The sequence below is a fragment of the Cucurbita pepo genome, chromosome 12 (assembly GCF_057944985.1).
Source record: "Cucurbita pepo subsp. pepo isolate OVF chromosome 12, ASM5794498v1, whole genome shotgun sequence".
In the NCBI taxonomy this organism is placed as follows: Eukaryota; Viridiplantae; Streptophyta; class Magnoliopsida; order Cucurbitales; family Cucurbitaceae; genus Cucurbita; species Cucurbita pepo.
The window spans coordinates 15,544,554-15,558,953 of record NC_141809.1 but is presented as its reverse complement, the minus strand read 5'-3'; the positions used below and the strand labels follow the sequence as shown (position 1 = coordinate 15,558,953).

Genomic DNA, 14,400 nt, shown 5'->3' with positions numbered 1-14,400 from the left:
TCTTTTCACAATCATAATTTTCAAAATTAATATCATAACACAAAAATTTCCAACAATTTCGATTTAATATTAGATAATAATAATAATAATAATAATAATAATAATAATAATAATAATAATAATAAATTATGAAATTTTATTATTTTCTGTCCATTATATTTTGTTATTTTATATACGGGATGTGTCAAAATATTATTTTCTTCCATACATAATATATAGGATGGCCTACCAATTTTGACTTGGACATTTCAAAAATCAATTTAATATTTTAATTACAAGTTTCAAAATATTCATGAATCAATTTTAATTATTAAATAAAAATTGCAATAGTTGTCTACGTATCATTTTATGGACAGATATTATTCCACCTATAATTGGTCGTTACACATTTCAAATAATAATAATAATAATAATAATAATAATGAGTGGAATGTATAAATTGAGCTTGTTACTTGTGAGTTATCATTTAAGTTGTAATATTATCCTCGACCTTTTATAAAAATTTCAAAACTATCTGAGAGACGAAAAACTTTCCTATGAAAATCAAAATGAAGATTCTTCTTGAATAATTTGCAGAGATCAGACTCTCTACAAAATATATATATAATTTAGACTGAGTCAAGAAACATACCATCATCTTCTATCAATAAATGTGATAGGAAGGAAGGTTCTTCACTTCTCTCCATGTATATATATATATATATATATATATGGAAAATAAATGGTGGATTTAAAAATTAAGTCAAACTAAAATGCAAAATAAATGATTTTTTGAATTACATCCTAAACAAGTCAGATTTTGGTTGGAGGTTCATTATTAGAATAAGATTTTCAATTAATTCACAAGCACTACTATATTATTTTAATTAATTTTAACGTGGCCTTTTAATAATTGGTTTTTTTAGATCTATTTCTCTAAAATATTTAAATTTAACCAGCTCACAATATATAATTTTTTTTAAATTAATTTAACAAAAAAAAAAAATCTAATATTAATTTTCTTTTTCTTTATCGTACTACTAATTAGTTAATGGAATTAAGAAAATGCAATAATGGGTGAGACTCAAATATATATAATTATGTCGTAAAAATAAATAATTTTAGTTTGTTGTAAAAAATCAATAAATAAAAATTATATATAAATCGTTATATTTCAAAGGAGAGACCTTCCTCTCCTTTGAACAAAAAACATTTATCACATTATTTTAATTTCTAACCATTTATTTAGACCAGAAGTTTAATTGAAAAAAAAAATTGAGGGAAATAATACAATTTATATAAATAATTAATTTAAAGGGAGCCAATTTCAAGACGTGGGGTCCACTCGCAGCGCATATATCTCAAATATAAAAAAAAAAAATTAGTATTCGAAGAAAAGAAAAGAAAAGCTTTGAGTTCCCAAATTCCATTTATTCCTTTCATTTTCAATTATAAACCAAATATTTCAATACTATTTCCAATCTAATATATATTTTTATTTTTTTAATATAAATTCCATTAATATAAAATAAATCACATAATTTCTAAAAAGACCAAGAATATAGTTGATCGGGAGTTTCGTTTAGTTAACAAAGAGAAATTTCTCCTCCTTGTTGTGTCTGTACTTTCGGTCTAAACCTAGATTCTCGGGCAAGTGGAAGGGATGTATTTAATATATTTGTTTTAATATTATTTTTGGGGTTGAAAAATTAATATTAGAGGAGAAATGATGAGAGAAAAAACTTTACCTTTATTGGTGGCCCCTTGTCGGTAGAATGAATGGTAATATGAGACTATGAAGTATATATATGTATAAATAAATAAAAAAAAAAAAAAAAAAAAGAGATAAACACAGCAAAAAAACAAGGAAATCTTGGTGTCTATATATGCGTTTGATGTTCCACTTGCTTCCCTCTTCCTGGGTTCCTCTGGTGGTGCCATTGTGTGAAAATAAAAAGGAAACAAAATATATGTAAGAAAGAGAGCAGTAGAAGTAGAAGTAAAAGAAAGAAAGAAAGAAAGAAAGAAAGAAAGAAAGAAAGAAAGGTGGATCGGCGGCATGGAAAGCGGGCACTTCCATGGGACGCGGCGGCGGAGGAGAAAGAAACAGATCAACCCTTCCCTCTCTCCGCTACTCTCTCCGCTCCTCTCCCAAATCAAGGTACTTTTTGTTCTTGGTTTCTCATGTGTTTGTTCTTTGTGTTCATCAAATTCTGTTCATTTCCAGTGTGTTCCCATGATTCAATATTAATTCCGTAACTCTCCATCTAACCTAATTGTTATTCTCTTTACGTTTTTGACCATCCACCAAACCCTTTTTTTTTTTTTTTTTATTATTATTGTTATATATATATCCATACGCCTTGTTTCATTGTCAAATCTTGAAAATGATGCCTTATTTGGGCATTACCCATGCTTGTTTTATGTTTTTTTATATACTCTCTACTAAACCATTAGAATTCAACATTTTTTTGACGGGTAAAAGTGTGCAATAAAGGTAGGGATTGGTGCATGTTATGCTACACAATTTGGTCACTCACCACCCACCCACTTTTGTTTTTATTATTATGTTCTTTTGTGGTGCATGGGAAGGTTTATGAACTCCAGAACATGGGGGCGCTCTAGGGACACACATGCTTCTTTTACTTCTTTATTCTATTAAAATACCAGAAACATCGACCCTTCCATTTAGTATCATGTTCCAAATGACGATGATTCTCTAAATTTCTCATATTAATCTCCAGTAGATTTACTTTTGATTTCACCCATATATAACATTCCTCCCTCAAAACTCAAAATTTTTTAAAACTCTTATAATATCTCTCTAACTGATGTGAGATCTAACAATCCATTTTCATTGGCATTCCTCACCCAAGGATTTTAATGTCTGATAAGCTCAATATAGCAAATGGATATAGATTAAAAAATCTATATGTTTGTCGGTCAAGATACAAATTTGAAGTATTTCTATTGTTGGTGTAACGGTTTAAAATTGAGAATCGTAATGTAACGGTTATTGAATAATTTTGTACATACAATGTATTTGTATATAATATATATATATATATATATATATATATATATAGAGCGGGGTAGGTCTTGCACATGCAGGCATTTGAATAATATTGGAATGGAGAGATCTTGATTATAAATTGATATGATAATATGTGGGAATGTGATGGCAGAAACAGAGAGGAAGATACATTATAGAGGGGTGAGACAAAGACCATGGGGGAAATGGGCGGCGGAGATTCGTGACCCGAAGAAAGCGGCTAGAGTTTGGCTTGGCACTTTCGACACGGCCGAGGCTGCAGCCATTGCGTATGATAACGCCGCTTTGAGGTTTAAAGGGACCAAGGCCAAGCTTAATTTTCCTGAACGAGTTCAAGCCAACCCTGCTGAGTTTGGCTTCCTTCCCTCCACTGGCGGTGCCGCTGCAGCTCCGGCAACCGTAGCATCCTTGTCGTCGTCGTCGTCATCATCATCATCATCATCATCTTCTGTTTCTCTTCTCCCGCCGTTGCCGCAGGAAGAAGCCTTCCCCGGCCTTCACCAATACGCCCAACTCCTCTCCAGCACCGACGCCGAGTTCCCTTATTATTCTTCCACGCTTCTCAACCAACAACCCCATTACCCTTTCTCTTCCTCACCCAGCCACCCACACCCACAAGACCACGATCACTACGGCAAAGATTTTGGCGCCGGTGGCTCAACCAATTAGACCCTTTTTATGTGCTTTTGTAGTATCACATTTTATATGCTTTGCTTTCATGATTCCTATAAACCATATAATTCTCAGTTAAATCCTTTTTCATTCCCCCTTGAACCAATTCTATTTCTGCATACCTCAAATAAAATGATACTTACCTCAAATAAAATGTAAATTAAATGTGACAAAATGTGATGTGAAAGGCTACTCCAACCACTCTTGGAAATGACCAAGTGGGTTTAATAAGGTAGGTAGGTAGGTAGGTAGGTATTATAGGAGGAGGCTCAAAGTTGATGAGGTTAATATCTAATGCTCCAATTGGGGAAGGAACTCAAGTTTTCATATTTTGTAAGCATAGAATAGGAGAGGATGGGATGTGTTTATATTAGGGTAATTTAATTATGGAAGTTTAGGTACTTTAGGAGCATGCCAGAGTTGGTGTGGTTAAAATAATATAGAAGCTATCAAAAAGTGATGCTTTGGTATTAATCTAATGAATTGCATTAAATAAAGGCTTGCCGACCTTAAAAATGGGCCTACCACACGAATCTAATCTAATTTCTTTTTGTTACTATGAACAGTTTGTTGGTTACATTCATGAACCCACAATTCTTAATCAACTCTCCTGCATCTCTCTCTCATGTTTTATTGCTTCAAAAAGCATATCGTCCTTCACTAACTTCCATCCATTGTCGATCAACAGATTACAAGTTTGAAATCTCTGTATCAATAGAAACCATAGCTAATATGACATACTATTACTAATTCTATCATGAGATTAGAGGCTTGAAACCTAGCTATGGTTGATGATTGTTGGGAGAGGAGTCCCATGTTGGCTAACTAACAGGTTGATCATGAATTTATAAGTAAGGAATACATCTGGATTGATATGAGACACTTTGGAGAAACAAAAAGTAAAGTCATTTATGCTCAAAGTGGACAATATTATACTATTGTAGAGGTCGGTGACTCTTAACAGAGTATTTGAGTCATGCTTTTAACTTAGCTATATCAATAGAATTCTCAAATGTCGAACAAATAAGTTGTGAGACTCAAAGGTGTAGTCAAGAGTGACTAAGTGTCAAACAGGGGATATAATTTGTTCGAGAACATTAGAGAATGAGTCAAGCCTCCATTAAGGGGAGGGCTCCATAAACCTCAAGAAAGGCTATGAGTTTATAAATAAAGAGTATGAGACATTTTAGAGAAACAAAAAAACAAAGTTACGAGAGTTTATGTTCAAAGTGATGGAAGTCCATGATTTGTAATCGCTATGACACATAATCTCGAGATTAGAGGTTCGAAAGCTAGCTACGACATATAGGTTAAGTGGGCCTTGTCCACTTGTTTGAAGTGGGGCAGGTGAAATCGTTGAAAGCCCAAAAATGGGCAATCTTTTGGATTTCCGTCGGCGGAGAAGGATGGAGTGGAACTCAAATAAAGAATGGTGTGGGGGGAAAACGACAAGAGAAAGGAAGGTTGTTTTGTACGTCCACGTAAGCGGCGTGGAAGGTGACGTGGAAATGGGGTTTGGGGGGTTGCAGACCCATTATTGGGGTGGGGGGGACCATTTTTCTTTGTAGTTGATGTTGATTAATTGGACACGTACGGCTCTGCTGCTTTCGGCTTTCTCTCCACGTCAACTTTTGCGGCTTTGCTTTGTTTAACTTTCCGTTGGTTCCTTCCCTTTTTTATATTTTCTTTCCTTTTTTCTTATTCTCTTCAAACAACAAACCATATTCTTTTTATTTATTTATTTTTAATATTATTCCTCCACATTTTATCCGTGCCTTTGCATCCACCAATTTACTTTATTTCAATTTTCAATTTAATTCTAATTTTGTCCATACACCTTTTTTGCTTAAGAACATATTGTTTTAACTAATTAAGTTATAATTTTGAGTTAAGATTATAAATTAAAAAAATTAATATCTAATTTCTTGATGTCGCTACAATTTGAGAAACTTATGGGCTGGGCTGGGCTGGGCTGGGCCTCCAGTGATTTTAGGCCCATATTACAATGTAATGAAATCCGTCTCGGCCCACGGTCTGATTATTTATTTATTCCCAAAAGAAGAAAATATTGACCGGTACGGCGGAGTCGGAAACAAGCGGGAGATTTTGTGGCGGAGGCAGTCTGAAATGGCGCGTGGATGTTTATGTGCCTCCATTCTTTCTCCCTCGAAGCTTCCTTCTCTTAGTTTTTCGGCTGATACTAAAACTAAGTTGCTGCTTCGTTCCGCAGCTTCTTTTCCTCCGCCATCTAAGTTATCAGCTCTCAATTGCATGGCCGCTGACCAAACCTCGCCCACTCCCACCGTCTAGCAGGGAGTTTATGGCCCTTGGACCGTTGATTCTTCCGACGTTCGAGAGGTTCAGCCTGCTTTCTCTTTCTCTTCTTTACTTATCCTTTAATTCTTTCTAATATTTGTCTCTTACGATTTGGATTTGCGTTTTCTTTGTAAGTTGTAACTGATTATTTGTATTAACTCCATTATTCATGTGCATTATTGTATTACCTCCATTTGATTAAAGACTCCCATGTCGATCGAATGAATCATCCTTTCCACGGATTACCCTGGGAAAAAGAAATAACCTGAATGGTAGAGGAATTTGTGTTTAGATAACTCCTTCCATGAGATTATGTAGGAATACTGTGCAAAAAGGTAATGTAGCCGCTTCTTCTAGCATCTTATCAAAATAAATCTCTTTCTTCTTCTTACAGGTCTCTTATTACCCTACCTAATCCTTTGATTTTGGGTCTTTAGTCATAAACTCAAGAAACGTGAAACATGAAAACCAGTAATGAGTAATTCAACCTTTATATTACTTATTAGTTAAGTGATTTTAGGTTCATAGTTTCTCGATTGCATATGTATATGTGTTTCTCACAATTTATTTCACTCGAATTTCAAGATGATAAAACGAGAAATTCAAATTTCCTGTTTTTCACTACACTTAATGTTGGTGTGTTGTCTGGTTCTGGAATTTTCATGCAGCATACTATTGTAGCCTACCTAATGTTGTGTCATCTAAGCCTCCTTACCGACAAGATCATGGTGCCTGGCTCAATAATTATAAATGATTTGATCATAGTGCTTAAAGGTGATAGCTGTCTTCATTTACTTGCTAGTAATTTAGGATTTGACGTGTACTCAATTTTCATTGGTGAAGACAGTCTCATGCGTTTGAACCTGCGTAGAGAGTCTATGACAAGATGAAGATGTTCTTAAATATTTCAGTGTTAATTTGCTTACTGTGGCAGGTAATTTCATATAGAGCGGACTTAGTGACAGCTGCTACCTCTTTCGTGATAACTCTTCATTGAGTGACACACTTAAAAGCAAAATATTGGTATGTTGTATGCCTATGGTGAAAGAGGATGTTGAGAATTGTTGGGAGAGGAGTCCCACATTGACTAATCAAAGGGTCATCATGGGTTTATAAGTAAGAATACTATCTTCGTTGGTATGAGACATTTTGGGGAAAGAAAAAGCAAAACTATGAAGCTTATGCTCAAAGTGGACAATATCATACTTATGGAGGATCGTAGTTCCTAATAGAGGATTGGACTTATCTCGAGTTTTGATTCACATATATTTGACTGCAATTAAGCGCACTCTTCAAGCTCTATGGGTGCTTGATGTCGCTGGATCTTTGTTAACTTGCACAAATCTTACACAACCAGCTGGGGACAGCATAGTGCAGTATGTTGTTGATAATCCATCGGCAGTTGGTCCTCTCTTTGCAGCACCGACTGGACTTGTCTTCAAAGAAGGTATTGGGTATTTTTAATATCTTCCAGGACTTTTAACTTACTATTTATGCCTTTAATGTTGTATTGATATGGCAAGCAAATTATAAGAAGGAAGAAAATATTGAAGATTAGTATGGTCGTATATTGATGAAGTCTCATATATCCCTATTGTAGTCTTGATGAAGCAGGCAAATAATAAGAAGAAAGAAGATACCGATGGCCGAGTCTACAATGCAGTTGAAGAGGACGAAGAGAAGGCCTTGATTCCAAAGCTTGAGCAGCAAGAGCTTAGTAAGAATGGTGATTAGAACATTTGGATGACAACCATCAGGAAGAACAGTGTCAAGGAGTCTTACTGTACAGGACGGTATGTCTGTACTGTCTTAATGCAGCCTGTATTATAATGATTAGTTTATACAGAACGCACTTAATTAGTTTTCTTTCAAACCTGTTTCCAGAATAAATGCCACTCTGATAAGCAAATGGCTCAATTGAGACATGCAATCGTTATTAGGAGAAAACAAGACTATACTCGAAACTCTACAAGCAATCCTATTAGTAAATTTCTCCCCTTTGTCATCTCATCTAAACCATTCAAATCTAGTAATCTGCCTAATCGAATTGGGAGAAGGATCACAGTCTCTCTCCCTCCATAGATGTTAAGTTCGTGATGAGATGTTTTGGTATTAGAATGGTTAAGTCGGAACACAAATGAGGAGAGAAACCCTTTGTTTGAACAAACATCAAGATATAGATCATAAACTTCGGTGCTAATTTATTCAATTGTTGTCCACAAGTTTAGGGTGACGGGAGTAGGCAGGAAACAACAAGGTTTCAGATAGCAGGAAATAGGGAGCCCCTTAGAACTCCATCCATTACAGGCAAATTCTGGTGGAGAACCCCATTGTTAGCACCACCTCCCTTGCCGTCAAAGCAGTAGACAGGGGCTTGCCATTTCTCATCCTCCAGCACAGCACCCACTTCAAATGTCATCACATGAGCCTCTCTTCCTGCACAATTGGGGAAGGGAAAGTGAAAACCCTAATGTATAGCAGCAAATTAAGAATCGGGCAGACAGAGACAGAGGGTTACCAGTATAAAAGACCCAATGAACAGGCCTTTTGGTCTCAACATCCTCGTAATACCAGATGAAATCGACCTTCTCCCAGACATTGCAAAGGAAGCCATTGACATGGCGTTGACCAAGATAATTGGCTCCATCGAGCCAATTGGGTCGGAGAATACCCACCTCGAGCTGAGCCGAAGAGCAAGTCTTGGAGGAGTCCAAAGTGTAGAAGAAGGAAGTGCCGTTGTTCCACTCGAGGTCGTAGAGGACGTTGCCGAGCTGGTGCTGGATGATGTTGAAATTACGACCATTGGGCCAGTCGTACCAGAGGTCGATTATCTGAAGAATTCCGCTGTAATTCATGAACAGAATTGAGTGGAATTGGAGTGGCCATGGGGTCGGAATAGGATCCTCCGAAACGGAACGCCGCACACTCACAGTCAGCAATGAAAGGACAAGGAAGAAGGTCGCCTTGGAAACCATGGCTTCTGGGGTCTCTCTCCTCTCTATCGGCCAGTGGCCCAGTAATGGATGGAGAAGAAGATGGAATTTAACTGAAAAAAGAAAAAGTTGCAGAAAACCAACCTTATTTTCTGGATATCGATTTTCAAGTGGGAAAAATTTTAATTATTAAATATATGAATGGACGGTTATACCCTCTCCGAGTGCGTAGCCCTAGGCATTTCAAAAGTTAAAGGCTGAGATTTGTTTCTAAACAAATCCAACGGTGTTCACAGTTTCCAGCCGCTCCTTTATATTCATCCCAGACGGCGCTCTTCTCCTGTTTCCTTGCGTTCATCCTACCGCCCTGTGTCTCTCGCGAACTCCCGTTGGGATTTTAGGGTTCGCGATCCAGACGGTTGCTTCTTGATCATCATGGTAAACTCCAAATTTCCCTGCTACATTTGGATTATGCCTCTTCATCTCTTCCGAATTCGGATCCTATAATTTTCACTTTCTTTCACGCTATTGACAGGTTCTTCAAAACGACATCGATTTGCTCAATCCTCCGGCTGAACTCGAGAAGAGAAAACACAAGCTCAAGCGTCTCGTACAGTCGCCCAACTCATTCTTCATGGTATGTCGATTCGTGTTCCTCCTTTTGACTTTTTTATTTTTTATTTTTTAATCTAATCGTTACTTTGATAATGGTGATCGAGCTGTTCTGTTGATTCTGAATGCAGGACGTGAAGTGTCAGGGTTGCTTTAACATGTAAGTATTCATCTTTTTCATGTATTATGGTTACATGTACTTTGTGTTTTCCCTAAAGGGTTGGATATTTAGGTTGTTTATTAAGTGAGTGATGACATAGAACTCTTTGAATGGAAAACAGAACGACTGTATTCAGTCATTCACAAACAGTCGTGGTATGTGGGAATTGCCAGACGGTCTTGTGCCAGCCAACTGGAGGGCGAGCTAGGCTAACAGAAGGGTGCTCCTTTAGAAGAAAGGGCGACTAAGTCCTTGTCTCAGAATTGGCTTGCAATAGGATCAGGATGGGTGGGTTTGAATTTTGATATTGCAATTGAGCACATTTTGTCTTTGTCTCGGGTTTTCTTCGTTATGGATGTTGATTATTCAATTTTGTTTGAGAAGAAGAGCATTTAGGCACCGTTGTTGCAGTACATTGATCTTAATGTTATCCATGAAACTAAGTTTTGTTTGAAGGAATTCACATCAAGTGTTTTTGCGAGCTCCCCAATTCCTTTTAATTGATCGGTCTGTTTAGATTTGCTTGCCTTTATGCCATGAGTTATAAATTTGTATCGTATTTTTAGCTGCATTTAATCTTTGAAGTATTGACTTGTTCTTTCTCGAATAGTTTGTCATTTGTAAACCATTAGAATTATTTGTTCTTGTCTCAATGTCCTGGAGAGTATAGTGGTTGAGTATTTGCTCTGCTTTTAACCCCTTTTTTCAAGTGCGCTCATCACGTAGTGTAGTGGTTGTCTATTTGTATGATATTTGCATTGTCATACAATTTTTTTTTGCCTGTGATGGCCTTATCCTTCTGGTTTTCGGCTCTGGTTTTCCTTCATGCGTTGCTCTTTGGATATGGCGAATGGATGTAGAAAAAGTTGGTCCATTTGTTTTCTGTGGCTGACATGGGCTTGGATATGTTATCAAGAGTAACTAGATATGTAGTTATATATTATCAGAACAGAGCAACAAATTGTTTTAAAGCAGGATTTCAGCAATGCAAATCGTTTTTTCTTAATGGTTTTCAAGCCAATGCATTAAGGGCGTCCCATATTTAGCCTGATATTCTGTTTCTGAATTCATGGTTTTTGTTGATTCAAAGATTGTGTATTCAATTTGCTTGGTTTGGATTGAGATAGATTTAAATAAATGGAAATTTTACGTGTTAGGGTTTTATAGTTTTTTTATTATTTTAAATATTTGATCTTCAAAATCTCTTAATTTATTCTTTTGGTTTGAAAATAAATAAATAGTTCTTTTAAATGTTTATTTTATTATAAATAAAATTTTAAATTAGTGATCCGATTAGATTGTGCTAAATTTATTATTTAAGAGAGAGAAAGTTTCATTTGGGTTAAATTTTAAATCAATTGACTTTTAATACATTTCTTTTTTAAAGTCTTGTAACTAATTATTTAATATTTAATAATAATTTGGTGGTTTTATTTGTAGTTTAATATTATTTCTCAAATATGAAAAATCTAGAACTATATAATATACCCTCTAAGTTCGTAGATGAACAGGATTCCCTGTTAATTATATATTGTTAATTGCGAATAAAATTTTTAAAAATTAAAATTAAATGAAGAGGCTTTATATTTCAATCAATTTTTTTTTTTTTTATTTTTAAATTAAGCTATGGTAAATTGCAATTAAAATATTATAAAAAATAAAAAAAATAAAAACAGAAAACCAGCCCAGCCCAACAACTTCCACCCTGTCTTTTGAAGAAACCCTAAATCTCCCTAATTCATTCTTCCATTTCTCAATCTTAGATCTCTCTCTCATCTCTCCCGAGCAGAGTCTACGGACCCCGTCCCCCGATTGCTTCCCCGACTCCCCAGCTCTCGTTTTCAATCCTTCTCAGATCTCTTCCGGTGGTCCGAGATCTCTCTGTCTCCAACTACCAGCGGCATCTCTTACGAGCATAATCCCCCGTATTAGCGGCCGGCAGCAGCTCTCTCCCACGAACCCACATCGCGGCGGCTTCTTTCTCTCTCGAGCACCCATCCCCGCCGGTAACTCTCTTTCAAAAGCACCTAAGTTTTATCATAAATTCTTGTGTTGTTGGAAATCATATGAAAACTTCCACCAGACCTGCTCGAAAAACATTTTGTTGTTCTGTTGTTTCTCTTTTATATTTAATTCAATAACCTTTCCCTGCTTAACCACTCATGGAAACGATGGATTTTCTTGATTCAATGCATTCCCTCATGTATTTTTCTTTTCCCTTTTCCACAGTATTCTCATTTTATTACGATGGCTGATGGTCATGAAACTGATAAGAACATTGAAATATGGAAAATTAAGAAGTTGATTAAAGCACTTGAAGCTGCAAGAGGCAATGGGACTAGCATGATCTCTCTCATCATGCCTCCGCGCGATCAAATATCTCGTGTTACTAAGATGCTTGGTGATGAATTTGGAACTGCTTCGAACATTAAGAGTAGGGTAAATCGCCAATCTGTTTTGGGCGCCATCACGTCTGCTCAGCAGAGACTCAAGTTGTATAACAAGGTTCCTCCAAATGGGCTTGTGCTATATACTGGAACAATCGTGACTGAAGATGGAAAAGAAAAGAAAGTTACAATTGATTTTGAGCCTTTCAGACCTATAAATGCTTCTCTCTATCTCTGCGACAACAAGTTCCATACGGAGGCCCTGAATGAACTTCTAGAATCTGATGACAAGTTTGGCTTCATTGTCATGGATGGTAATGGAACACTTTTTGGGACATTGAGTGGTAACACACGTGAAGTCCTTCACAAATTTAGCGTCGACCTTCCTAAGAAACATGGAAGAGGAGGTCAGTCAGCACTTAGGTTTGCCCGTCTTCGGATGGAGAAACGGCACAACTATGTCAGGAAAACAGCAGAGCTTGCAACCCAGTTCTATATTAATCCGGCCACTAGTCAACCCAATGTTGCAGGATTGATACTGGCTGGATCAGCCGACTTCAAAACAGAGCTCAGCCAATCCGACATGTTTGATCCTCGTCTTCAGGCTAAAATACTTAATGTGGTTGATGTCTCTTACGGAGGGGAAAATGGATTTAATCAGGCTATTGAATTGTCGTCCGAGATCTTGTCTAATGTAAAATTTATACAGGAGAAGCGTTTGATTGGAAAATACTTTGAAGAGATTAGCCAGGACACGGGGAAATATGTTTTTGGTGTTGACGACACACTGAAAGCTCTGGAGATGGGTGCTGTTGAGATACTCATTGTTTGGGAAAATTTGGATATCAATAGGTACGTATTAAAGAATGTTTCCACTGGTGAGGTTATTATAAAGCACTTGAATAAGGAACAGGAAGCCAATCAGAGCAACTTCCGTGACCCCATCACTGCTGCTGAATTGGAGGTTCAAGAAAAAATGGCCTTGCTGGAATGGTTTGCAAACGAGTACAAGAAGTTTGGTTGTACCCTGGAATTCGTTACGAACAAATCACAGGAAGGATCACAATTCTGCAGAGGTTTTGGTGGTATTGGAGGAATTCTTCGTTACCAGCTTGACATAAGATCGTTTGATGAACTATCCGATGGGGAAGAGTATGGTGATTCTGAATAGCAATCAATCAATCACTCCTCGTTGCTGGTGCAGATGGGGGATAAAGAGCTTGCACCAGCGCCCAGGGTTCTCGGAGGTTAGTTTTGGATTGAACTTTGTGAAGGCTTTATATAATGAACTTTGTCTTATGGTTACATGCTCAATAATCTACCTTTTGTACTCGTAGGGGTTATGTCCTTTTGATATCGTGATTTGGCGCCTATCTGATAGATCTTCAAGGATGCGTGCTCCAATCTATAGCCACAGTGCTCTGCCCTTGTTCTCGTGGAATGGTTGCTTCCTACAGCAGATACTCAGTTACAAAAATATTTCAAGTATTACAATAATATTCAATGCCGTATGACCTTAAATTCTTGAGTTTGTGTCGTTTTGACTATTTATCGTTGCTGATAAACCATGTCAGTTGGATTTGAATTCATATGCATGTTACAGTGTTTTAAGGTTGTTTTGCTGGGTATGGTTTTTGGATCTCTAAAAACAATGTGTTTGGAATTAATAGGAAACGGCATCAGGAACTAGGCTACTTTTTTAAAGATGCATTTAAAGCGTTATTATACTTTGCCCAAGTGTGTTAGGTATACCTTTAGGAAGTGCTTATGGATAGGTTTGTTTTAGTTTGACGCATGGATGTGGTTTTGAACCTTTGCCCATGTCGGGTGATGATTTGTTTTGATGAAGTGCTTTTACCAAAGTTATTTACTTTTGGAAGTGCTTATAAATAACAGTCCAAGTGTGACAGTTTGGTGTGACTTTAGAAGTGCATATGGGTGATTTGGAGTACCCTCGTAAAAGTGTATTTAAAATGTTTTAAAGAGTATTTATATCTTATGGAAGTGTTTCAAATTTGCACACCTTTTTTTTTTAAATCTTTTTGAAATCTTCTCAAAAGGTTTCGAGAAGGACAGCATTGATGAATGAATGGCAATGGAAGAAAACTTCGTTAGCTTATAAAACAGCAATCTACTTGCATTACAAAAACAAGAACTAACTTCGAGATAAAATCTCGAATGGCTGTAAATTCATCCTTTGATTGTTCTTTTAAATCTTTGGATATCATCTTTTTGTCTCTACTATTAGACATTGTCTTCTCATCTATATCTTTTGAGGTATTATCTTTG

General features: G+C 36.4%; 4 protein-coding genes across 4 annotated transcripts; 3 read left to right on the top strand and 1 right to left on the bottom strand.

Annotated features, from left to right (window-relative positions):
- Positions 1-1,774: 1,774 nt before the first annotated feature.
- Positions 1,775-3,796, top strand: LOC111807393 (ethylene-responsive transcription factor ERF113). The gene is made up of 3 exons (XM_087129450.1): positions 1,775-1,779; positions 1,938-2,140; positions 3,165-3,796. The coding sequence occupies exons 1-3, from the start codon at positions 1,775-1,777 to the stop codon at positions 3,698-3,700; spliced, it is 744 nt and encodes a 247-aa protein (XP_086985576.1). The 3' UTR covers positions 3,701-3,796.
- A 3,837-nt stretch (positions 3,797-7,633) lies between these two features.
- On the top strand, positions 7,634-10,205 carry LOC111807289 (small ribosomal subunit protein eS27y). Its single transcript, XM_023692951.2, has 5 exons — positions 7,634-7,812; positions 9,249-9,390; positions 9,488-9,589; positions 9,696-9,724; positions 9,846-10,205. The coding sequence occupies exons 1-5, from the start codon at positions 7,763-7,765 to the stop codon at positions 9,970-9,972; spliced, it is 450 nt and encodes a 149-aa protein (XP_023548719.2). The 5' UTR covers positions 7,634-7,762; the 3' UTR covers positions 9,973-10,205.
- On the bottom strand, positions 8,197-9,102 carry LOC111807288 (uncharacterized protein At4g14100-like). Its single transcript, XM_023692949.2, has 2 exons — positions 8,538-9,102; positions 8,197-8,455 (listed from the first exon to the last, which is right to left on the bottom strand). Exons 1-2 carry the CDS (start codon positions 8,992-8,994, stop codon positions 8,280-8,282), a joined length of 633 nt encoding a protein of 210 aa, XP_023548717.2. The 5' UTR covers positions 8,995-9,102; the 3' UTR covers positions 8,197-8,279.
- A 1,244-nt stretch (positions 10,206-11,449) lies between the features above and the next one.
- LOC111806968 (eukaryotic peptide chain release factor subunit 1-3) lies at positions 11,450-13,722 on the top strand. The gene is made up of 3 exons (XM_023692523.2): positions 11,450-11,730; positions 11,954-13,358; positions 13,449-13,722. Exon 2 carries the CDS (start codon positions 11,972-11,974, stop codon positions 13,280-13,282), a length of 1,311 nt encoding a protein of 436 aa, XP_023548291.1. The 5' UTR covers positions 11,450-11,730; positions 11,954-11,971; the 3' UTR covers positions 13,283-13,358; positions 13,449-13,722.
- The last annotated feature ends 678 nt before the right edge of the window (positions 13,723-14,400 follow it).

Coding starts and splice junctions, on each gene's coding strand:
- LOC111807393 (XM_087129450.1), top strand. Junction 2,141..3,164: donor CGCTCCTCTCCCAAATCAAG/GTACTTTTTGTT, acceptor ATGTGATGGCAG/AAACAGAGAGGAAGATACAT.
- LOC111807289 (XM_023692951.2), top strand. CDS start 7,763: ATGACAACCATCAGGAAGAACAGTGTCAAGGAGTCTTACTGTACAGGA. Junction 9,590..9,695: donor CGCCCAACTCATTCTTCATG/GTATGTCGATTC, acceptor TTCTGAATGCAG/GACGTGAAGTGTCAGGGTTG. Junction 9,725..9,845: donor TGTCAGGGTTGCTTTAACAT/GTAAGTATTCAT, acceptor AATGGAAAACAG/AACGACTGTATTCAGTCATT.
- LOC111807288 (XM_023692949.2), bottom strand. CDS start 8,994: ATGGTTTCCAAGGCGACCTTCTTCCTTGTCCTTTCATTGCTGACTGTG. Junction 8,456..8,537: donor TCATTGGGTCTTTTATACTG/GTAACCCTCTGT, acceptor CCAATTGTGCAG/GAAGAGAGGCTCATGTGATG.
- LOC111806968 (XM_023692523.2), top strand. CDS start 11,972: ATGGCTGATGGTCATGAAACTGATAAGAACATTGAAATATGGAAAATT.